Source organism: Protomyctophum bolini, assembly GCF_963924005.1.
Source record: "Protomyctophum bolini genome assembly, chromosome: 15".
NCBI lineage: Eukaryota > Metazoa > Chordata > Actinopteri > Myctophiformes > Myctophidae > Protomyctophum > Protomyctophum bolini.
In genome coordinates, this window is record NC_137876.1 from 6,383,862 (window position 1) to 6,409,219 (window position 25,358).

The following is a 25,358-nucleotide window of genomic DNA, read 5'->3' on the forward strand; positions in this document are numbered from 1 at the left end:
CGTACAGTAAGTAAGTACAATATGTCAACAAATCAACACAAAATTAGTTTTTTTTTTTAGTCTGATTAACTGATGAAGCACTTTTTTTTATACTTTGTTGATGCACAATAAACAGAAATAGGCTATCTACAAGCCCACAATGCATCGCATCGCAGTGGTTGTAAACATGTGGTTGTAAACATGTTTAGACAATGTCACCTGTAATGACAAATAGAGATGCCAAACTGAAAGGGGTTACAGACCTATTGGACTTCATGGTCCATTCATGCTACTGTATTTTAAAATTGTAGGGGAAGGATGTTTAGAAAACAGAACAGAACAGCACAGAACACAGACCAGAATGCCGCTATTCTGGCATTTGTCTTTGTCCGGGTGATTAGAGCTCGAAGTTATACATGCTGTACAACTCCCGTCCTGTAGTTTTTAGATCAAGTCCCTTAGTTCTGCTCTCTCAATTACTGTATTGTTGTAATCATTAAATGGGATAGTTTTCCACATACACAGGCACATTAAGATAAGAAGATTAGCACAGTTTAGAGCAAGCATTATGAATGTTATGTTTAGTCCCAAGTCAGACATACAAAGTCGATGCTCTCCTTAGATATGGCCACTGTGCAGCAGTAAACACTACCAATAAAGGTAGTGGTTATAGGGCAATGAAGAAAGGGATGTGTGTGGGACTGCTCACATTACAGCTCTTTAGATGGACTGGATAGATTGTTGAGCTAGGCTACACTCTCCAGTCTGCTGTCCCTCGTTTGTGTAACACAAAAGGAAAGCTCTTATTTATAGCTTATCACTTATATTATAAGCTGTGATCTGCAGCTGGAATAGGCAGCTCTCTCTTAAGTGGATGTGAACGCTTGTTGGCTTGAGGCCACCCTGTCCAGTACAGCTGTTGGTGAATGGGTGTGTGTCACTTGCAGGCTTAAGACAGTTATACTTAGCTGTGCACGGATCTACAAGCTTATTGCACATCACGCTGCAATGTGTTGTGAGCTTGTAGATTGGCTAATGTTGGTGCATGACACCGGTGGACAACTAAGTCTAAATCAGTCCTAACAGACACAATGTGCACCCAGCGGGGGTTATGATAATAGTTACCAAATGCAGTCAGACTGGACTGCACATGTGGCGCTTTCTACGGTACTTTTCCAAACCTTACAGTCTCCCTGCTGCAGTCTGTTATGTTCAAGTCATCCACTCATCCACTCTCTCTGTGTGTGTGTGTGTGTGTGTGTGTGTGTGTGTGTGTGTGTGTGTGTGTGTGTGTGTGTGTGTGTGTGTTCTCTCTGTATGCGTGTGTGTGCGCAGACCAGTGATTTGGACAAGGTTCCAGAGGAAGTGGCAGCAGCCCACAGCAGTAGGCATGAACTATCCAGTGATGATGGTGAGTACAGTACTATCCAGTACAGTGAAGTATGTGCATCTGGAGAAAAGAAAAGCCAGGCTGTGGTGACACAGAGGGAGAAAAATGCAATTGTGTTTTTTCCTGTAAGTGAGGCTACAAAGGTTGCGACATATAATTGTATGTCCCCAAAACACATTTAGAAAAAGGGCCTTGGGTTCCATTGAGCTATAGACTCTCTTTTCTGTCTCTTCATTCATTGAGCTGTCTACAGAATACACCAAGGGCAGAGCTCAAAGAAAACTAGGTTCTCTGTGTTTTCTCTGTTATTCCTGTGAAGCCTTAGTGGTTAAATCTCTTTGCCAGTGATTGTAAAACATATTATTCTGTGTTGTTGTTGTTCTTTTTTGTTACCGAGTGATCCGTTCTGTTTTTAGTTTTCACAGTCATCGAGAATGGAACAGAGCCATACCACCAACCAGAGAGAATGCCTGAGGATTCACTGGTGAGAAACTCGCAACCTAACCCTAGCATCCCTATTCTGGGGATGAACAGGCTTTAATTAAGTGCTTAAAGTACACCAAAATGTTCAATTAAAATTCAAGATTTATTGTATCATGAGAGACAAATCTTAACACATTGCAACAAAACAAGCCACACCAATGCAACTTGCAACTGCCATTGGGGATAATAAATTCAGTTAACACCTATTCAGGACACACCGCAAAAAAAGGAAAATACTAATTCTAATGATTAAAAGGGCGACCATCTCTAAGGCATCTAGGGCTCTATTTTCGTCACCGCTAAACCCCTTATCCCTAAACTTCTTTGCCTTTTTTACTATTTGTAAAACATTTTTGAATAAGGGCTTTAGCGGTGACGAAAATGGAGCCCCTAGTCTCCATATAATCCCTTTGGGTGGTGGGTGAGTCACAGGCGCGGAGAACACATGCCTTGCCAACACAACAGTGATATGTTACCATGCATTCTATACAGTAGGACAGTAGATCTATAGTAGATTATGGAAACCATGATAATTACAGAATGAGCAAGAACACGCTTGCATCTCATATCATACTGTACGTACAGTCAGTCGCTCTGATACAGTACTATCAGAGGGACTGACATGGTTATCAATATGCTTATGCAGCTATATGTGTCGTCTGAGTCAGGCAGCTGAGGCCAAACACAAATCAATATAAAATACACAATATAAAAGGAGAGTTGTTTGTATACAGTAAATGCATAATATTAAATAAAACAGAAGGATAAGAGGCAGCTCAGCAACAATGTTGCAGCAGACCTGCATTTTTCTGCACTGTGTAGTTCTGATTCTAGAAACATAAAGGAGAGGTCTGGGTGGTTCATGATATCACTGTGTAGTTCTGATTCTAGAAACATAAAGGAGACCTGTCCCTGATGACTTGAGAGGTCTGCATGGGTGGTTCATGATATCGCACAAGATCAGAACATTTTGACCCTAAACCATTCAAAGCATTTAGTATTTTGAAACCAGAGTAGAAATCTAAGAACTGGAGTAATTTGCTCCACTTTCTTGGTATTAGTAAGGACTCGGCCAGCAGCCTTCTGAATAAATTCAGACTTTCAATGTTAATTGAATCAATAGAATAGTCCTCACTGAAATTGGATAATGGAAATAAGAGTGAAAATGTGCAAATTGTTGTTTAACAGCAAATTAATTGTTTATGTGAAGCACTTAAACGAGGTGCATTTCACATTGTTTGAAACATCTTCTCAAGGTTTTCTCATGTTTCAAGGTATATATATGGTGTATTTTGTTTATTTTTATTGCCCAGCATTTAGTGTACCGTAGATCAGAGTCTAGGAGGGCAGTGCTGGCATGGTCAGAAAACCTCTGACTGACTGACCAGCTACTGAACTCTTGTTAGCCTGAGAACCAAGACAGTCAGTTCTTACTGTGTGACCCTCGTCAGCTTGCTACACTTGGCCTGGCTCCATCATCACTGCTGTATTTCCCAGGAGTTAAAGAGGAAAAACCTATTTCTCTGTCAGTACAAATCATACCCATACTGCCTTAGACCCTGGCACACACACGATAAGAATAAAACCAGCTTGAGAGACTACAGGGCCATATTTATGTTATACGGCACAAACGGAGCTAACTGTGCAATACTCATATTAGTGTAACAGAAATGGTAAAGATGCTTGTGGACGCCATTATTATCGCCTGTAGAAGTGAAATAAATATTGAATCGATTCATTGCAATTCACTCTTTTCAATTTCCATTGTGGTCACTTTGTGAGAGAGCTGCGGCAGTGACCACGGTGGAATACTGGGAAGATTCACTGTAGATTTTCTATTTGAGGTTAGATTTCCTGTTTACCTTCTAGTTGTACATGTTTATCTCCCAATTCAACAATGGAAAAAGACACATAAACATGTCGGCATTTACAAACATGAACAAATAAGCATGGACGACCCAGACCAACACACACACCCCCACCCCTTACCTTTATCCTCTGTCCTTTACCCTCTATCCTCTGTCCTTTACCCTCTATCCTCTGTCCTTTATCCTTTATCCTCTGTCCTTTGCCCTCTATCCTCTGTCCTTTACCCTCTATCCTTACCTCTATCCTCTATCCCAGTGGTTCCCAAAGTGGGGTCCGGGGACCCCCAGGGGTACCTGAGGGAGTTCCAGGGGGGACCCATCTATTTTGTTCATGTTCATAAAGTGCTAAAGTGTTTAAAGCAGTGATTCCCAAACTTTTTCATGTCAAGGACCCCCAAATTGACACTACTTAGCCCGTGGACCCCCATTTGAAAAGATATGCCAGGGACCCCCATAAGAGAAGACGTACACATTTAGACGTACACATTTAGACGTCTACATTTAGACGTCTACATTTATGATGAAAAATGATGAAAAACGGCGTGCCATAGTATGCCGTACGATATGGGCTATAGCCCACGGTCCAAAATGATGAGAAACGAGGCTAACTTTTTTTTTCAAAATTTCAAAAAACATGGGCTATAACCCATCGTTTTTTTCATTTTTTCATTTTTTTCAAATCCTCAAAAATGATGAAAAACGGCGTGCCATAGTATGCCGTACGATATGGGCTATAGCCCACGGTCCAAAATGATGAGAAACGAGGCTAACTTTTTTTTCCAAAATTTCAAAAAACATGGGCTATAACCCATCGTTTTTTTCATTTTTTCCAAATCCTCAAAAATGATGAAAAACGGCGTGCCATAGTATGCCGTACGATATGGCCTATAGCCCACGGTCCAAAATGATGAGAAACGAGGCTAACTTTTTTTTCCAAAATTTCAAAAAACATGGGCTATAACCCATCGTTTTTTTAATTTTTTAATTTTTTTCAAATCCTCAAAAATGATGAAAAACGGCGTGCCATAGTATGCCGTACGATATGGGCTATAGCCCACGGTCCAAAATGATGAGAAACGAGGCTAACTTTTTTTTTCAAAATTTCAAAAAACATGGGCTATAACCCATCGTTTTTTTAATTTTTTTATTTTTTTCAAATAAAAATGATGAAAAACGGCGTGCCATAGTATGCCGTACGATATAGGCTATAGCCCACGGTCCAAAATGATGAGAAACGAGGCTAACTTTTTTTTTCAAAATTTCAAAAAACATGGGCTATAACCCATCGTTTTTTTTTCATTTTTTCATTTTTTTCAAATCCTCAAAAATGATGAAAAACGGCGCGCCATAGTATGCTGTACGATATGGGCTATAGCCCACGGTCCAAAATGATGAGAAACGAGGCTAACTTTTTTTTTCAAAATTTCAAAAAACATGGGCTATAACCCATCGTTTTTTTCATTTTTTCCAAATCCTCAAAAATGATGAAAAACGGCGTGCCATAGTATGCCGTACGATATGGGCTATAGCCCACGGTCCAAAATGATGAGAAACGAGGCTAACTTTTTTTTTCAAAATTTCAAAAAACATGGGCTATAACCCATCGTTTTTTTCATTTTTTCATTTTTTTCAAATCCTCAAAAATGATGAAAAACGGCGCGCCATAGTATGCTGTACGATATGGGCTATAGCCCACGGTCCAAAATGATGAGAAACGAGGCTAACTTTTTTTTTCAAAATTTCAAAAAACATGGGCTATAACCCATCGTTTTTTTCATTTTTTTCAAATCCTCAAAAATGATGAAAAACGGCGTGCCATAGTATGCCGTACGATATGGGCTATAGCCCACGGTCCAAAATGATGAGAAACGAGGCTAACTTTTTTTTTCAAAATTTCAAAAAACATGGGCTATAACACATCGTTTTTTTTCATTTTTTCATTTTTTTCAAATCCTCAAAAATGATGAAAAACGGCGTGCCATAGTATGCCGTACAATATGGGCTATAGCCCACGGTCCAAAATGATGAGAAACGAGGCTAACTTTTTTTTTCAAAATTTCAAAAAACATGGGCTATAACCCATCGTTTTTTTTTCATTTTTTCATTTTTTTCAAATCCTCAAAAATGATGAAAAACGGCGCGCCATAGTATGCTGTACGATATGGGCTATAGCCCACGGTCCAAAATGATGAGAAACGAGGCTAACTTTTTTTTTCAAAATTTCAAAAAACATGGGCTATAACCCATCGTTTTTTTCATTTTTTCCAAATCCTCAAAAATGATGAAAAACGGCGTGCCATAGTATGCCGTACGATATGGGCTATAGCCCACGGTCCAAAATGATGAGAAACGAGGCTAACTTTTTTTTTCAAAATTTCAAAAAACATGGGCTATAACCCATCGTTTTTTTCATTTTTTCATTTTTTTCAAATCCTCAAAAATGATGAAAAACGGCGTGCCATAGTATGCCGTACGATATGGGCTATAGCCCACGGTCCAAAATGATGAGAAACGAGGCTAACTTTTTTTTTCAAAATTTCAAAAAACATGGGCTATAACCCATCGTTTTTTTCATTTTTTCATTTTTTTCAAATCCTCAAAAATGATGAAAAACGGCGTGCCATAGTATGCCGTACGATATGGGCTATAGCCCACGGTCCAAAATGATGAGAAACGAGGCTAACTTTTTTTTTCAAAATTTCAAAAAACATGGGCTATAACCCATCGTTTTTTTCATTTTTTCCAAATCCTCAAAAATGATGAAAAACGGCGTGCCATAGTATGCCGTACGAGTCTATCCTCTATCCTCTGCACACACCCAGTACAATCTCCTTACCTCTATCCTCTGCACACACCCAGTACAATCTCCTTACCTCTGTCCTCTGCACACACCCAGTACAATCTCCCAGGCCAGTCGGCTATTTCAGGGAAGGCGCACGCTGTGTGTTTTGCGGTGATATCAGCCTGGGCTGCGCACAGCTGGCAGTAGGCCGTTTGTCTGTCTGTCTGACGACAGGTCCATTAGACCATTAGGGGCCAACAGACAGACGGAGACTCTGCAGGCTAATGAACATAGGAATGAGACATACGGTCATCGCTTCTCCACCTCTCCACATGAGCATATACTGCCTGTGGAGAGGCCTCCTATCTGGAATGAGAGGCCCGGGTGCATGCAGAAAAGCATGCACGCAAACCCACGCACGCACTTACGCACGCTGCCTGAAAAGGTACGGAGATAGACTCCGATTCAGATTGTACTACAACAGCTCCATTAAAAACATCTGGTCTACACTGCCCGAGAAAACAAAAACCGACAGCAAGTGGTGCGGTCAGCAGAACGCATAATGGGAGGCAAGCTCCCCTCGCTCCAAGAACTGTACAAGATGAGGTGCGTATAGTCAAAGCTCAGCGCGTCAAGGACAGACACCACCCCAGACACAAACTGTTCAAACCCCTACAACAACAACCGGGCAAAGTGACCTACCGTAGTATCAAGGGCTGGATGCACCAGGTTTATGAACAGCTTCCATCCGGCTACCATAAGACTGTTGACTGTTGAACTTTTGCTTTCCTCATGTGAACGGTGAATTATACCAGTAAAGCAACCTTTTGTGGTCGAACTTGACACTTGCTGATACTTTAATCTCATGTACAATGCACCTTATTTCTAAACCTCATTTATTGTCATCTTTATTGTGACAACAAAGATGATTCTAGAAAATTGTAGGTTATGGAAGGTTCTGGGTTACCCTTCCTAGTCAAAAAGGTCAATAGAGGCTTATCTATGGTGAAATGTAGCTCTCGAGGCTGCTGTTAGTTGTAATAAATTGACATGGGGCGATGTTGTGCCTTTCATTCTGGTTCAATGGAGTAGTTTGCTTTGTTACCGGGGAAACTTGCTTCATCTATCAGCCATATCGCTCTTCCACCTGGGTGCTCCATTGGGGCCATTTTGTACAATGGCAAATTACTCTTCATTTATACTTGGTCGTGCACCCGTGTCTCACACAAAACATAGACAATCTACAAGCTCACAACGCACCGTAGTGTGTAGGTCTGCGGTTTTCAGTGATACAAATCAGGTCACATTATGTCTTTGACATGGCTCTATCGCATTCCTGGATCCGATTTTCACATTGAGTGAGCCTTTGATTCTTATACTAGCAGGATTGCTAGTATAGGAAAAGATACATACATGTATCTGGAGGAAATGTCCCAGAACCATTAGACAAAACAGTACAGTTAATGTGTTCAGTACGGAACACATTAAGCATTAGTCTAACTCTAAACAATAGTTCTTTTTCCCACCTTGCGACTGGTAGTGCTAGAATTAGAATTATGATGTTGTTACAAGAAAATAGACCATGACCAGCAGCAGTCAAATACATTTCATATTGTGTCTGTGTGTGTGTGTGTGTGTGTGTGTGTGTGTGTGTGTGTGTGTGTGTGTGTGTGTGTGTGTGTCAGGAGCAGACACAGTTCCAGGAGGATGACCTACTCAACACCTATGTAGCATTGTACAGCTACACTCCCCAGGACACCCACGACCTGGAGATGAGGTCTGTGCACACACCACACACAGTTTAGTTGTTTTTTTGCCAGTTATGCGTTTCCCGCATAACTTCCGGTCACGCGCATATAGCGGGATAGCAGAGTGATATACTGTACAGTACACAGTTCTTTCCTTTCAAAAACACTGTGACCAACCTACTTGGTCCTCTCCTTTATATTTTCGCCCCAAAATGGCAGATCTACAAGCTTGCAATGCGTGGTAAGCTTATAGATCTGCTAAATCTGGTGAATATTCACCTATTATGATATGTCCAGAATAGGGATGCTAGTTTTTTATGTGGAGCAGGAAAAGGGAGCCATAGGAAGATGCAGAGTAAAAAAGAATGGGCATTCAATGTTTCTGTGGTTCCAATTTTGTGCTGTGAATATTTTAGTTTCTTTACTTTCTCTATTAATGTATAACAGCCTACAAGAGAAACCAGCTAGGGCAACCTATTGCCCTAGCAACCTATACCAGTAACTAAGTACATTTACATTTACCGAGTATTGTACTTACAGGGCAAGAACACTTTGGTAGAGGTTTGGGTTGCCACGATGTAACAAAGGTTCATGGATAAGAAATCTAAAATAATCGCTCCATTGACTAGAAATTGATCATTCAAATTATGCTTGTGCGGTGATGGTGAAACAGCTTTCACTCTTTTAACACTTAAACGAACACAAACAAAGCTGATTCAGACAATATAGAACATCACCAAACCCAATACGGTTTATTTCTTAAATTAAACTTTTGAAGATTTGAACATCCGGAATCAAGAAACCAATCTAAAATGTCTTCCTAATAAAAAAGATTAGCTAAATAATAATCGCTTTGTGGCGCAACTAAATATATATCCAACTGTACTGAAGTAATTCAATCATTGTTGCTTACTTTATGTAGATCTCTCACAATTACAAATGCTTACAGCTCATCCAAAATAAATCTGTTTTTGTATATTTGCTGCCTCACATACCGTACAGACTCAAAATAGAAGCCATACATTGCTGCCAGTTCCTCCTTCAGTGCAGACTTAACCCATTCTGAACGGGAACCCATTTTGGTGTTTAGCATCATGTCATGCTTTAGCTATTGAAAAATAGCAGATCTACAAGCTCGTAGCGCGCCACCGAGTGGCGCGCTACGAGCTTGTAGGTCTGCTATTTTTGAAAAATCGAAGAACGACTGACATTTTTTAGAATCTGATCTCAGGTCAGAAATGGGTTAATCAGACCCAGTGTGTGTCCAGTGGAAACCTCGTATGAATCTGATCTCAGGTCAGAATGGGTTAAATGACCATACTAGTGGTCGGGTATGTTTACACCATCGACTACGGCTCGACAACATACTGTATACTTGACATGACTGCCAGCATCGCAGTTATGTTTAGCCAGCATTCACTCAGGTACTGTAACTGCGGTAGCGTATGAATGACATTGGAGAGAAAATGTAAACAAACACGGTATCTAAAAATAAAGCTATTAACAGGAGAATTGCCTTGTGTTTACGTACGATGCGATTACGCTGTGAATAGACATTAACGTGTCTTGATGGCGTATTTTGACTGCGTTATGGTTCTCTGACTCAGAGCTGTTGGAGCAGGATGCGTCACCGGATTCTAACCATGAATAGCCTCTTTACTGTTGCTTTTCTGACGCACACACACACACACACACACACACACACACACACACACACACACACACACACACACACACTGTATTTACCTTTACAGATAAGCGGTGTCAGTGAATGATAGTCGGTAGTCAGTGGAGAAAAGCTATCTGGTCATAGCATAGCTTTCCAATGACTAATTGATATGATCAATAAGGCCATCACACGGCTAGCACGTTTGATGTTATGTGCTCTGTGTTGTTTGTGATGTGGGTGTTGAACAGACTGTGAAGATGAATATCCTTTCATTAGTCTGCTTGTGTTATCTCAGGCTAATTTCAGGCTATTCAGTGATTCATTATATCAGAGTGCTTCAGAGATGAGTCATACTAGATATGAGACCTAATTATTATTATTAACATTTCTTCTTTTTTGGAGGTGGCTATTAATTAGTGTGGCCTGATTACCTGTTTTCTGTTCAAGATCTTATTTTTAGTAACCTTAACCGAGGCAGCTAACGGAGGAGAAGTCGGATTTGGGTTTCATTGGCCAAAAAACGGACACAAATTCTGTCAATTCCATTAGCTTGTTCGTCCATTCGCCTTCACCACAGGATACGATAATGGTTTTTTCACGTCAACATGTGAGAGAACAACAATGCACAATGGCTACAGTATGACTGTTACAATGTTATTGTTATTATGGAATAATCTGAAGCTTAGACCATCAATTTCTGCCCTCTATGATCTCTGATGAATAGGCTATCATTTTTAACAGCCCCTTGAAATAGGTCTTTACAAAAAGAGAGCATTGTCCTTCTGTCCCTCATTCACTCCCTCCTTCTGTCACACACACACACACACACACACACACACACACACACACACACACACACACACACACACACACACACACACACACCATAGACATAGACCAATTCCCATAGACACTTCAATCATCAGGTCTGATAAGGTATTCATTGGAATCTCTCGTACAGTTCAGTTCACTGAAAGTGTCTCTAAATCTCTCCTCTTATGAAAGCTTATTTCAAAGGCTCAGGATCCCAGTATAGTGAGCATGCATCCAGACCAACATGGAAAAGCTTCAATGGTGAAATGGTTGAAGTGGCTAAAAATCTGGCCACTTAAGCGCGGCATAATTGTGATGATGGTCAAATAACGGTCAATATATTGGCCAAACCTATACATCAGTCTGGTTCTAGAAATCTCTAATCAGAACATTCCATTTTCTCTTGAAAAATGGAAATGTGGCTTGTGATTAGCTACTTGCAGCATCACACTTTGATTACACAATTACTGCGAGACTGTATGATGATTATGATAATGACGTGTGCTGCATTATTAAACATCAGACTGATTGCTCTGCTATTTGATATGTGTACTTTCTTGATGTTGAATAACCATCTTTCACCCCCTTGTATAAGTGAGGGTCTGTGTTTTGCTGAGCCTTTCAGCACTGAATGCTGTGTTAACTTCACTGCATGCTGGAAAAATGTACAGCAGCTTACAAATGTCCTGCTCTTACGTGCTTACGTGCTCTTAAGTCCCATGTATCAAGTTGTTGTTGACAGCAGAGGAACATTTTACAGCATCAAATGTCATCGCGTGTTTTTCCTCACCTGCCATGAAACCACATTCTCTGAGTCATGTTGAGCATTCCCAGCAGAACACTGTCAGCATTTTTAATTGGACCACAAGAGGGAAGCACAGGAAACGGGCCTAAACTGCATTCCGGCCCGGCTTTTGTCCCACCGCTCTCTTTTGGTTCTTATGGGTCGAGTACACCATGGCTTTGAACAGATGCTAGTAATTATGACACATGAGTTGATGAGGTATTTATTTATGATTCATTTTGCCCCGATGAGCCTAAAAAAGATCACCATACCTCTCAATCTTGTAATGTGCCTCTCAACCTGGTTTCATCTGTGAAACAAATGTCCAAGGTTTTGTTGTTTTAAGTTATTCTATAGCTTTTAACCCATTCTGAACGGGAACCCATTTTGGTGTTAGCATCATGTTATGCTTTAGCTATTGAAAAATAGCAGATCTACAAGCTCATAGCGCGCCACCAAGTGGCGCGCTACGAGCTTGTAGGTCTGCTATTTTTGAAAAATCGACTGAACGACTGACATTTTTAGGTCAGAATGGGTTAATCAGACCAGTGTGTGTGTCCAGTGGAAACCTCGTATAGAATCTGATCTCAGGTCAGAATGGGTTAAAGAGTGAGACTACAGGACTTTCTTTTTTGTGTACACTTGTGAATAATGCTAAACAGCACACCGGCCACGTCGGGCTCCAATGTTCAGACGTGTGGTGAAAATGCACTTATTTTTGTTGTATTTCTGTACAGAGCTGGAGATAGAATCATTGTGGCTGATGACTCCAATGATGACTGGTGGAAGGTCAGTCTGCAGTCAGTAATGTATTTAATTATAACTCATGCAATTTATTTAAGTTGTTTGTTTTGTCAGCCTTTTTTTCAGACATTTCTTTATATCCGTAGTCCGTACATGTACTGGTATAACCAGTAACCAGAGTATACTGGTTCTCAAAGTGGGTCCTTTACTGGTTTCCAATCCAGGAGGTCCCCTGGCGAAATGAGGAACAATTTATACTTACATTTCACTTAAGCCGTATTTTATTTTTCAGCTATTTTTGAAAAAGGTTGACAAAATGTGTCAATCTTTTTCAAAAATAAAAATAATTAGAGCACATACATTATGTGTCAACATTTAATGTATATGCTCTTATCGGAGTCCCTACCACTAAATATTTTCAAATGGGGACTGCAACCAAATACATTAATGAATGTGGGTGTCCTTGACATGTCTGCATGCCACTGTGTTGATCAGTGGCGTTAGTGTTTTTGTATTTTGTACCAAGCCAAGAATGCATAATATATGGACTTGATAAATTACAGGCATTAGAGCAGTAAATGATATTAGTAAGACAACAGCCAACCTCACGACAGAGAAGCACGGCAGATGAATGAGGGAAATGGGAAAGCCAAAACGTGACTTGGCAGGGAAGCGCAGCGCTACCAGGGGACAAAGACATCCATGCATCTTAACAATGTTGATGCTTTCTGCACATTCTTCGGAATTCGATACGTCCAAGGCCTTTAGCAGTTTAGCACTGTGTAGTAAGCCTTGCTGAGCCATGAGACCCATAGGGCAGGTGCCTATATAGGGCTCCATCTTGCGCCACCCCTTACCCCTTATCCCTAAACTTATTTGCCATTTAAAAACATTTAAAAATAGTTACAACTAGCCAATCTACATCGACACGTTGTTGGCTTGTAGATCGGCTATTTGTACTATTTTAAAATGTTTTAAAATAGTAAAAAAGGGCAAATAGGGATAAGGTGTAAGGTGTGGCAAGATCTAGGGCATAATCTCCTGTTTCTGTAGCATGAGGATGGACAAGATGTACAAGTACACCCCCTGGGCATGACTAGTATGTTGCAGGGCCTTAACCCCAATCCAACCCTTGATGCTGAAGTCTCTGAGTCTTTGGTATGACCCAGCCAGGGCTCAAACCCCCAGTCCCAGCCACTGTCTGTCTACTCTACAGTGAAAGGGATTCTTTCTTTGAAACTAGTTGTATTAGTACCTTCTGTTTTTTTTACGCTTGGTGTCTTTTTTTTGTCCAGGGATTAATAGAGGACAGGATGGGCTTCTTCCCATCATCCTATGCTCATCCGTTGCGGCCGGGGGACCAGGTGTTCAGGTGTTCCAGGACTTTCATTGGCTGTAAGGAGGAAGACCAGATCACTCTAAAGGAAGGCCAGGTAATCTTGACTCTGTGTTTTCATAGTGCATTGAGATTATTGGTATGGACAGAAGACGATCCGGGAAAAAATGAGAAATATTTTGCTAGCTTACCTTGCTCTCGTTTTCATTTATACGATAAATAATCCAAAGCGTTCATATTTTGAACAAGAGGCAGAAATGAAGCGCTTTGTATATCCATCAGATCAAAACCACGGAGAGCGCACTGGATTAGGAGAGACGAGGCATTCTTTCTGCCGTGCTAACGGCTAAATGAACGGGACGCTAATATGAACAAATAGCGAAGCGTACGGTGGCTTAGGCCTTAGAGTCTCACTCAAAAATAAAAAAAGGAAATAATCAACGTCCTATGCATGCGTCGATTGGAGTTTGAAGTTACAATGGGTTTGTATAAAAAGGGGGCGGGGCAGTTAAAATGAATATCAAATATCTAAATACGGAATCAAGCAACTTAAAAACTGCCCGGGGTGTTCACATAAGACTGAGTAGACGATAAGATTAACAAAAGATGTTTTGAAAGTGAAATACCCCTTTTATGGCCTCACTACCACCTTCACAACAGACTGATGTATGCTTGTTGTATACAAAGGGTGTGATACATCTTGCCCCAATGCATTTCTAATGGGAGTCACATGGTTTGACACAACATTTGTGTTGTATGAGGGGGAGGGGGGCAGTCGAAACACATCCGAAAGCCATACAACAGCTTGTAGTCCAAAATGTTGTATCAAACCATGTGACTTCCATTGGAAATGCATTGGGGCGGCCATGAGGGGGCTGCCCTAAGGTTCGACCTCCCGTTAGTTCGACCGCGTTGCTCCCGTGCTTGCGGTTAGGTTTAGGCGTTGCTCCCGTGCTTGCGGTTAGGGTTAGGGTTAGGGTTAGGGCCGTGCTTGCGGTTAGGTTTAGGCGTTGCTCCCGTGCTTGCGGTTAGGGTTAGGGTTAGGGTTAGGGTTAGAGATATGGTTAGTAATGGTCGATCTAACGGGAGGTCGAACCAATGCTACGCTGCCGGCCATGACACTTACATCTTTCTTACATCTAGCATGCATCTATGTTGTATGCTAGATCGAAAGGTGTGAGTGAGGCCTAAGTGGTTACTAGTCATATTTGCCCTTATAATTGTCATCATTCCCACAGATTTGTGTGAGCTGCGAGGACGAACGCAGTGGCTTCATCAAAGTGTCCTGTGGGAAAAAGATTGGTTGTGTACCCTGTGATGTTCTGGAAAACATTTGAGAGAGAGAGAGAGAGACGCTGAGAGAAGTGGAGAGAGAGGATGTCAGTGGACGAGAGTCAGAGCGAGAGAGAAGAGATGAGAAGGGCATGAAGGCTGTGACGAGATCACGTAGACAAAGGAGAGGGGACTTTCAAGATGGCTGCCATGGAAAGCACCGAGGGAAAACAGCCACATTTCAGAACGTGATGCTGCTTCTGCCCCTGTGGAGAAGCTTGTTTTAGGCCACTGACTGAGCTTACGGTACCTTCCTCGCAACCTTAACCCATTCTGACCGGGCACCCATTTTGGTGTTGGCATCATGTTATGCTTTAGCTATTGAAAAATAGCAGATCTACAAGCTCATATCGCGCCACCGAGTGGCGCGATACGAGCTTGTAGGTCTGCTATTTTTGAAAAATTCGAAGAACGACTGACATTTTTAGAATCTGATCTCAGGTCAGAATGGGGTTAATCAGACCAGTGTGTGTCCAGTGGAAACCTCGTACGAATCTGATCTCAGGTCAGAATGGGTTAAGATGAGAGAGCTGATGGATTCTTTTGACACATATAATACATGCTGCAGTGTGATTCTGAGGGTGAGACGTCCAGGTTTAAATGTGTCCCTATATTTGGCATGTCATAATGGGTGAAAACTCTCAAAAATAGCATGGGCCTATTATGCTTAATTTATTCTCCGTCCTACAACGAATAGATCAGGCTTTAAAGTGGTAAATATATGAAATGTGTAGAGATGTAAGAGACAACTTTCAACGCGCATATAGGGCTTGATTTATACTTTGTCACATTGACAGAGTAACTCAACTGAATTTATTGAAATTTCTGACAAAGTGTAAATTTGCCATAAGACAAAATTGTATACGTCTGCTTACAATGAATGTTTGTTTGTTTGTTTTTAATTTATGCAATGGGCATACTTCTTACAAGTACTTCTTACATTCGTTTCAAATTATATTAAAATCAAAGATTTTGCTTTAATACAAAGTAGCCACTGGTAGATAACGCACTAAAATGTGTATTTATTGTCTCTTGGATAAATCCTAATACTAGCAGCTAATAAGATAAGAAAAAGATTCCAGCAAAAATAATACAGTAACCTTGATTATTTCACCATTCATGAAATCAACTAATTATAGCACACAGATTGTCACAGATTATCCTGTGACAAAACCAACAAAGCAGTGTTTTTTGAGACAAAGAGATGGGGAAAGTCTGTTTTCCTCCCATTTTATGCAAGATATTGGCTTGTCTAGTTGCTTAGCCTATATATATTAGAGTTTTACTTATCCATAAAGATAAAACAACAACAACACATTGGGCATTACCATGACATACCCTAAGTTCTGCCTTCTACCCTGATTTACTATTTTCCTAAATTGATTTTGCAGTACAATTTCTTTTAAGTATAATTATGGAAAATAATTTGAATGTTCTTTTTTTATTTCTCCTGGTCCTGTCATAATTAAGTATTATCACTGTAAAGGACAACTGAATGAGATGCAGATGAGATGATGAGTTACGGTACAGCTGCCTTGTTGGCTGTGTGTGTGTGTGTGTGCGTGTGTGTGTGTGTGTGTGTGTGTGCGTGTGTGTGCCCCCCAGCAAACACTTGAGACTTGGGCGTGACCAAGCTTTAGTTTCTGTTATTCAGGCACTGAAACGAGCCGTGTTGATTTCGGTGACTAAAACTATATGACGAAAAATGTTCGTCAACTAAATTTTTTCCGCTGACGAAAACTAAATAAAAACTAAGCTACGTATGATCATGATAACTAAAAACTAGACTAAAATGTGAGATCCAATATAACAAAAGTCATGTCAATTTATGTTTGGTTGTGCATGGGTGTTAAAATAGCAGATCTACAAGCTTATAGATTGTCTATTTTCAATATCTGACCATGTGTAAAATCTGACATTGCGATGTCATCAAGGCCTGCCAAAATACATTTTTGTTGACAAAATCAACTGTACATTTTGTTAACTAAACTTTTATATTTAGTCGAGTAAAACTAGACTAAAACCAAAACATTTCAGATGACTAAAATATGATTAGCACAAAATGTGCTGTCAAAATCAACGCAGGTAACAAGGTTGCTTCAGATTAACCTGAATAGATTCTCCAATTCACGAGTTTCAAACGTAGTTATACAAACAAATGCTAACAAATTAAGTAGTTCTACGCCAATCAGACCGTTCAAACAAATTGAAACACCTGTGGTGGTCCCCAACATGGTGGTAGGTGTAGGACTACATTTGAAACCCATTAATTGTTTTAAATGTAAACTCTCTTTCCTGGCTCAGAATGTTCTACAAAGGGTGCTATGTTCAGATCCTACTTGAGTGGTAAGGTTTCACACTACAGTATATACGATAGGATATCTCACCCTGAAACTCGGCTTCATGGAATGTCTTAAGACCATTGTATTGTACATATTGTATGCACACAATTAAAATATCTTGATTATAATATTGTATTTTTTTTTGTACAGTTTTATTTTATTTTCAATCCTCTTGGACTTTTATTTAATGTGATCCACAATGTATCCATAATATTCAGCTTTATACTTCCGTAAGCATCACTTCCGTAAGTGATGGTGTCTCCTTACACATCTGATTAGGCAATCTTGGTAAGTTGGCATGGGGCTTGAACTAGGGCTTTAAGCAACTAGTTGACTATTCAACTAGTCGACTAGTAAATCCACTAGTCGACCTTGTTGGTACTAGTTGACTAGTTGATAAAAAATACATTTTAAAAATCCTGTTATTGTAGGCCTCAAGATCAGCTAGATTATAGTTATAGTCACCAATGTACACAGTTTTTAAATGTACAACTATTATAAAAATAGTTTTTACATAATAGGTAGGCCTAGTTAAACTATAGTCGACTATACAAATAAAGAATATACAGGTTTTCAAACAAAAACTCTCATTTCTTCTGAACAATGTACTATTCAAGTAAAAGAATAAAATAAAAGTGCTTCAATTTACGATAAGATTCAATGATGGCTATAGCCCATGGTCCAAAATGATGAGAAACGAGGCTAACTTTTTTTTTCAAAATTTCAAAAAACATGGGCTATAACCCATCGTTTTTGTCATTTCGTCATTTTTTTCAAATCTTCAAAAATGATGAAAAACTGCGCGCTATAGTATGCCGTACGATATGGGCTATAGCCCACGGTCCAAAATGATGAGAAACGAGGCTAACTTTTTTTTTCAAAATTTCAAAAAACATGGGCTATAACCCATCGTTTTTGTCATTTCGTCATTTTTTTCAAATCCTCAAAAATGATGAAAAACTGCGCGCTATAGTATGCCGTACGATATGGGCTATAGCCCACGGTCCAAAATGATGAGAAACGAGGCTAACTTATTTTTCCAAAATTTCAAAAAACATGGGCTATAACCCATCGTTTTTGTCATTTCGTCATTTTTTTTAAATCTTCAAAAATGATGAAAAACTGCGCGCTATAGTATGCCGTACGATATGGGCTATAGCCCACGGTCCAAAATGATGAGAAACGAGGCTAACTTTCTTTTTCAAAATTTCAAAAAACATGGGCTATAACCCATCGTTTTTGTCATTTCGTCATTTTTTTCAAATCTTCAAAAATGATGAAAAACTGCGCGCTATAGTATGCCGTACGATATGGGCTATAGCCCACGGTCCAAAATGATGAGAAACGAGGCTAACTTTTTTTTTCAAAATTTCAAAAAACATGGGCTATAACCCATCGTTTTTGTCATTTCGTCATTTTTTTCAAATCCTCAAAAATGATGAAAAACTGCGCGCTATAGTATGCCGTACGATATGGGCTATAGCCCACGGTCCAAAATGATGAGAAACGAGGCTAACTTTTTTTTCCAAAATTTCAAAAAACATGGGCTATAACCCATCGTTTTTGTCATTTCGTCATTTTTTTTAAATCTTCAAAAATGATGAAAAACTGCGTGCTATAGTATGCCGTACGATATGGGCTATAGCCCACGGTCCAAAATGATGAGAAACGAGGCTAACTTTCTTTTTCAAAATTTCAAAAAACATGGGCTATAACCCATCGTTTTTGTCATTTCGTCATTTTTTTCAAATCTTCAAAAATGATGAAAAACTGCGTGCTATAGTATGCCGTACGATATGGGCTATAGCCCACGGTCCAAAATGATGAGAAACGAGGCTAACTTTCTTTTTCAAAATTTCAAAAAACATGGGCTATAACCCATCGTTTTTGTCATTTCGTCATTTTTTTTCAAATCCTCAAAATTGATGAAAAACGGCGCGCTATAGTATGCCGTACGATATGGGCTATAGCCCACGGTCCAAAATGATGAGAAACGAGGCTAACTTTTTTTTCCAAAATTTCAAAAAACATGGGCTATAACCCATCGTTTTTGTCATTTCGTCATTTTTTTTAAATCTTCAAAAATGATGAAAAACTGCGTGCTATAGTATGCCGTACGATATGGGCTATAGCCCACGGTCCAAAATGATGAGAAACGAGGCTAACTTTCTTTTTCAAAATTTCAAAAAACATGGGCTATAACCCATCGTTTTTGTCATTTCGTCATTTTTTTCAAATCTTCAAAAATGATGAAAAACTGCGTGCTATAGTATGCCGTACGATATGGGCTATAGCCCACGGTCCAAAATGATGAGAAACGAGGCTAACTTTCTTTTTCAAAATTTCAAAAAACATGGGCTATAACCCATCGTTTTTGTCATTTCGTCATTTTTTTTCAAATCCTCAAAAATGATGAAAAACGGCGCGCTATAGTATGCCGTACGATATGGGCTATAGCCCATGGTCCAAAATGATGAGAAACGAGGCTAAATTTTTTTCCAAAATTTCAAAAAACATGGGCTATAACCCATCGTTTTTGTCATTTCGTCATTTTTTTTTAATCTTCAAAAATGATGAAAAACTGCGTGCTATAGTATGCCGTACGATATGGGCTATAGCCCACGGTCCAAAATGATGAGAAACGAGGCTAACTTTTTTTTCCAAAATTTCAAAAAACATGGGCTATAACCCATCGTTTTTGTCATTTCTTCATTTTTTTCAAATCTTCAAAAATGATGAAAAACTGCGCGCTATAGTATGCCGTACGATATGGGTTATAGCCCACGGTCCAAAATGATGAGAAACGAGGCTAACTTTCTTTTTCAAAATTTCAAAAAACATGGGCTATAACCCATCGTTTTTGTCATTTCGTCATTTTTTTCAAATCTTCAAAAATGATGAAAAACTGCGCGCTATAGTATGCCGTACGATATGGGCTATAGCCCACGGTCCAAAATGATGAGAAACGAGGCTAACTTTCTTTTTCAAAATTTCAAAAAACATGGGCTATAACCCATCGTTTTTGTCATTTCGTCATTTTTTTAAAATCTTCAAAAATGATGAAAAACTGCGCGCTATAGTATGCCGTACGATATGGGCTATAGCCCACGGTCCAAAATGATGAGAAACGAGGCTAACTTTTTTTTTCAAAATTTCAAAAAACATGGGCTATAACCCATCGTTTTTGTCATTTCGTCATTTTTTTCAAATCCTCAAAAATGATGAAAAACTGCGCGCTATAGTATGCCGTACGATATGGGCTATAGCCCACGGTCCAAAATGATGAGAAACGAGGCTAACTTTTTTTTCCAAAATTTCAAAAAACATGGGCTATAACCCATCGTTTTTGTCATTTCGTCATTTTTTTTAAATCTTCAAAAATGATGAAAAACTGCGTGCTATAGTATGCCGTACGATATGGGCTATAGCCCACGGTCCAAAATGATGAGAAACGAGGCTAACTTTCTTTTTCAAAATTTCAAAAAACATGGGCTATAACCCATCGTTTTTGTCATTGCGTCATTTTTTTCAAATCTTCAAAAATGATGAAAAACTGCGTGCTATAGTATGCCGTACGATATGGGCTATAGCCCACGGTCCAAAATGATGAGAAACGAGGCTAACTTTTTTTTTCAAAATTTCAAAAAACATGGGCTATAACCCATCGTTTTTGTCATTTCGTCATTTTTTTCAAATCCTCAAAAATGATGAAAGAATGCGCGCTATAGTATGCCGTACGATATGGGCTATAGCCCACGGTCCAAAATGATGAGAAACGAGGCTAACTTTTTTTTCCAAAATTTCAAAAAACATGGGCTATAACCCATCGTTTTTGTCATTTCGTCATTGTTTTCAAATCCTCAAAAATGATGAAAAACTGCGCGCTATAGTATGCCGTACGATATGGGCTATAGCCCACGGTCCAAAATGATGAGAAACGAGGCTAACTTTCTTTTTCAAAATTTCAAAAAACATGGGCTATAACCCATCGTTTTTGTCATTTCGTCATTTTTTTCAAATCTTCAAAAATGATGAAAAACTGCGCGCTATAGTATGCCGTACGATATGGGCTATAGCCCACGGTCCAAAATGATGAGAAACGAGGCTAACTTTTTTTTTCAAAATTTCAAAAAACATGGGCTATAACCCATCGTTTTTGTCATTTCGTCATTTTTTTCAAATCCTCAAAAATGATGAAAAACTGCGCGCTATAGTATGCCGTACGATATGGGCTATAGCCCACGGTCCAAAATGATGAGAAACGAGGCTAACTTTTTTTTCCAAAATTTCAAAAAACATGGGCTATAACCCATCGTTTTTGTCATTTCGTCATTTTTTTCAAATCTTCAAAAATGATGAAAAACTGCGTGCTATAGTATGCCGTACGATATGGGCTATAGCCCACGGTCCAAAATGATGAGAAACGAGGCTAACTTTTTTTTTCAAAATTTCAAAAAACATGGGCTATAACCCATCGTTTTTGTCATTTCGTCATTTTTTTCAAATCCTCAAAAATGATGAAAAACTGCGCGCTATAGTATGCCGTACGATATGGGCTATAGCCCACGGTCCAAAATGATGAGAAACGAGGCTAACTTTTTTTTCCAAAATTTCAAAAAACATGGGCTATAACCCATCGTTTTTGTCATTTCGTCATTTTTTTTTAATCTTCAAAAATGATGAAAAACTGCGTGCTATAGTATGCCGTACGATATGGGCTATAGCCCACGGTCCAAAATGATGAGAAACGAGGCTAACTTTTTTTTCCAAAATTTCAAAAAACATGGGCTATAACCCATCGTTTTTGTCATTTCGTCATTTTTTTCAAATCTTCAAAAATGATGAAAAACTGCGCGCTATAGTATGCCGTACGATATGGGTTATAGCCCACGGTCCAAAATGATGAGAAACGAGGCTAACTTTCTTTTTCAAAATTTCAAAAAACATGGGCTATAACCCATCGTTTTTGTCATTTCGTCATTTTTTTCAAATCCTCAAAAATGATGAAAAACGGCGCGCTATAGTATGCCGTACGATATGGGCTATAGCCCACGGTCCAAAATGATGAGAAACGAGGCTAACTTTTTTTTCCAAAATTTCAAAAAACATGGGCTATAACCCATCATTTTTGTCATTTCGTCATTTTTTTTTAATCTTCAAAAATGATGAAAAACTGCGTGCTATAGTATGCCGTACGATATGGGCTATAGCCCACGGTCCAAAATGATGAGAAACGAGGCTAACTTTTTTTTCCAAAATTTCAAAAAACATGGGCTATAACCCATCGTTTTTGTCATTTCGTCATTTTTTTCAAATCTTCAAAAATGATGAAAAACTGCGCGCTATAGTATGCCGTACGATATGGGTTATAGCCCACGGTCCAAAATGATGAGAAACGAGGCTAACTTTCTTTTTCAAAATTTCAAAAAACATGGGCTATAACCCATCGTTTTTGTCATTTCGTCATTTTTTTCAAATCCTCAAAAATGATGAAAAACGGCGCGCTATAGTATGCCGTACGATATGGGCTATAGCCCATGGTCCAAAATGATGAGAAACGAGGCTAACTTTTTTTTTCAAAATTTCAAAAAAACATGGGCTATAACCCATCATTTTTGTCATTTCGTCATTTTTTTCAAATCCTCAAAAATGATGAAAAACGGCGCGCTATAGTATGCCGTACGATATGGGCTATAGCCCATGGTCCAAAATGATGAGAAACGAGGCTAACTTTTTTTTTCAAAATTTCAAAAAACATGGGCTATAACCCATCGTTTTTGTCATTTCGTCATTTTTTTTAAATCCTCAAAAATGATGAAAAACGGCACGCTATAGTATGCCGTACGATATGGGCTATAGCCCATGGTCCAAAATGATGAGAAACGAGGCTAACTATTTTTTTCAAAATTTCCAAAAACATGGGCTATAACCCATCGTTTTTGTCATTTCGTCATTTTTTTAAATCCTCAAAAATGATGAAAAACTGCGCGCTATAGTATGCCGTACGATATGGGCTATAGCCCATGGTCCAAAATGATGAGAAACGAGGCTAACTTTTTTTTTCAAAATTTCAAAAAACATGGGCTATAACCCATCGTTTTTGTCATTTCGTCATTTTTTTCAAATCCTCAAAAATGATGAAAAACGGCACGCTATAGTATGCCGTACGATATGGGCTATAGCCCATGGTCCAAAATGATGAGAAACGAGGCTAACTATTTTTTTCAAAATTTCAAAAAACATGGGCTATAACCCATCGTTTTTGTCATTTCGTCATTTTTTCCAAATCCTCAAAAATGATGAAAAACGGCGCGCTATAGTATGCCGTACGATATGGGCTATAGCCCATGGTCCAAAATGATGAGAAACGAGGCTAACTTTTTTTTTCAAAAATTCAAAAAACATGGGCTATAACCCATCGTTTTTGTCATTTCGTCATTTTTTTCAAATCCTCAAAAATGATGAGAAACGGCACGCTATAGTATGCCGTACGATATGGGCTATAGCCCATGGTCCAAAATGATGAGAAAAGAGGCTAACTATTTTTTTCAAAATTTCAAAAAACATGGGCTATAACCCATCGTTTTTGTCATTTCGTCATTTTTTTCAAATCCTCAAAAATGATGAAAAACGGCGCGCTATAGTATGCCGTACGATATGGGCTATAGCCCATGGTCCAAAATGATGAGAAACGAGGCTAACTATTTTTTTCAAAATTTCAAAAAACATGGGCTATAACCCATCGTTTTTGTCATTTCGTCATTTTTTTCAAATCCTCAAAAATGATGAAAAACGGCGCGCTATAGTATCCGTACGATATGGGCTATAGCCCATGGTCCAAAATGATGAGAAACGAGGCTAACTTTTTTTTTCAAAATTTCAAAAAACATGGGCTATAACCCATCGTTTTTGTCATTTCGTCATTTTTTTCAAATCCTCAAAAATGATGAAAAACGGCACGCTATAGTATGCCGTACGATATGGGCTATAGCCCATGGTCCAAAATGATGAGAAACGAGGCTAACTATTTTTTTCAAAATTTCAAAAAACATGGGCTATAACCCATCGTTTTTGTCATTTCGTCATTTTTTTCAAATCCTCACAAATGATGAAAAACGGCGCGCTATAGTATGCCGTACGATATGGGCTATAGCCCATGGTCCAAAATGATGAGAAACGAGGCTAACCTTTTTTTTCAAAATTTCAAAAAACATGGGCTATAACCCATCGTTTTTGTCATTTCGTAATTTTTTTAAAATCCTCAAAAATGATGAAAAACGGCGCGCTATAGTATGCCGTACGATATGGGCTATAGCCCATGGTCCAAAATGATGAGAAACGAGGCTAACTTTTTTTTTTCAAAATTTCAAAAAACATGGGCTATAACCCATCGTTTTTGTCATTTCGTCATTTTTTTCAAATCCTCAAAAATGATGAAAAACGGCGCGCTATAGTATGCCGTACGATATGGGCTATAGCCCATGGTCCAAAATGATGAGAAACGAGGCTAACTTTTTTTTTCAAAATTTCAAAAAACATGGGCTATAACCCATCGTTTTTGTCATTTCGTCATTTTTTTCAAATCCTCAAAAATGATGAAAAACGGCGCGCTATAGTATGCCGTACGATATGGGCTATAGCCCATGGTCCAAAATGATGAGAAACGAGGCTAACCTTTTTTTTCAAAATTTCAAAAAACATGGGCTATAACCCATCGTTTTTGTCATTTCGTCATTTTTTTCAAATCCTCAAAAATGATGAAAAACGGCGCGCTATAGTATGCCGTACGATATGGGCTATAGCCCATGGTCCAAAATGATGAGAAACGAGGCTAACTTTTTTTTTCAAAATTTCAAAAAACATGGGCTATAACCCATCGTTTTTGTCATTTCGTCATTTTTTTCAAATCCTCAAAAATGATGAAAAACGGCGCGCTATAGTATGCCGTACGATATGGGCTATAGCCCATGGTCCAAAATGATGAAAAACGAGGCTAACTTTTTTTTTCAAAATTTCAAAAAACATGGGCTATAACCCATCGTTTTTGTCATTTCGTCATTTTTTTCAAATCCTCAAAAATGATGAAAA

General features: G+C 39.0%; 1 protein-coding gene across 6 annotated transcripts in view; it reads left to right on the plus strand.

Annotated features, from left to right (window-relative positions):
• The window catches only part of stac (SH3 and cysteine rich domain), a 33,360-nt gene extending 15,968 nt beyond the window's left edge, over positions 1–17,392 (plus strand). For 4 of the 6 annotated variants that reach the window (XM_080784822.1, XM_080784825.1, XM_080784826.1 and 1 more), the window contains 6 exons: positions 1,315–1,390; positions 1,786–1,853; positions 8,188–8,279; positions 12,254–12,305; positions 13,556–13,693; positions 14,835–17,392. In XM_080784822.1, the coding sequence (XP_080640948.1) occupies positions 1,315–1,390; positions 1,786–1,853; positions 8,188–8,279; positions 12,254–12,305; positions 13,556–13,693; positions 14,835–14,933 (525 nt within the window). In that variant the 3' untranslated portion in view covers positions 14,934–17,392. Of the gene's footprint in view, positions 1–1,314; positions 1,391–1,785; positions 1,854–8,187; positions 8,280–12,253; positions 12,317–13,555; positions 13,694–14,834 lie in introns of those variants that run through there. The other 2 variants (XM_080784824.1, XM_080784827.1) reach the window with 2 other exon arrangements.
• Positions 17,393–25,358: the final 7,966 nt, after the last annotated feature.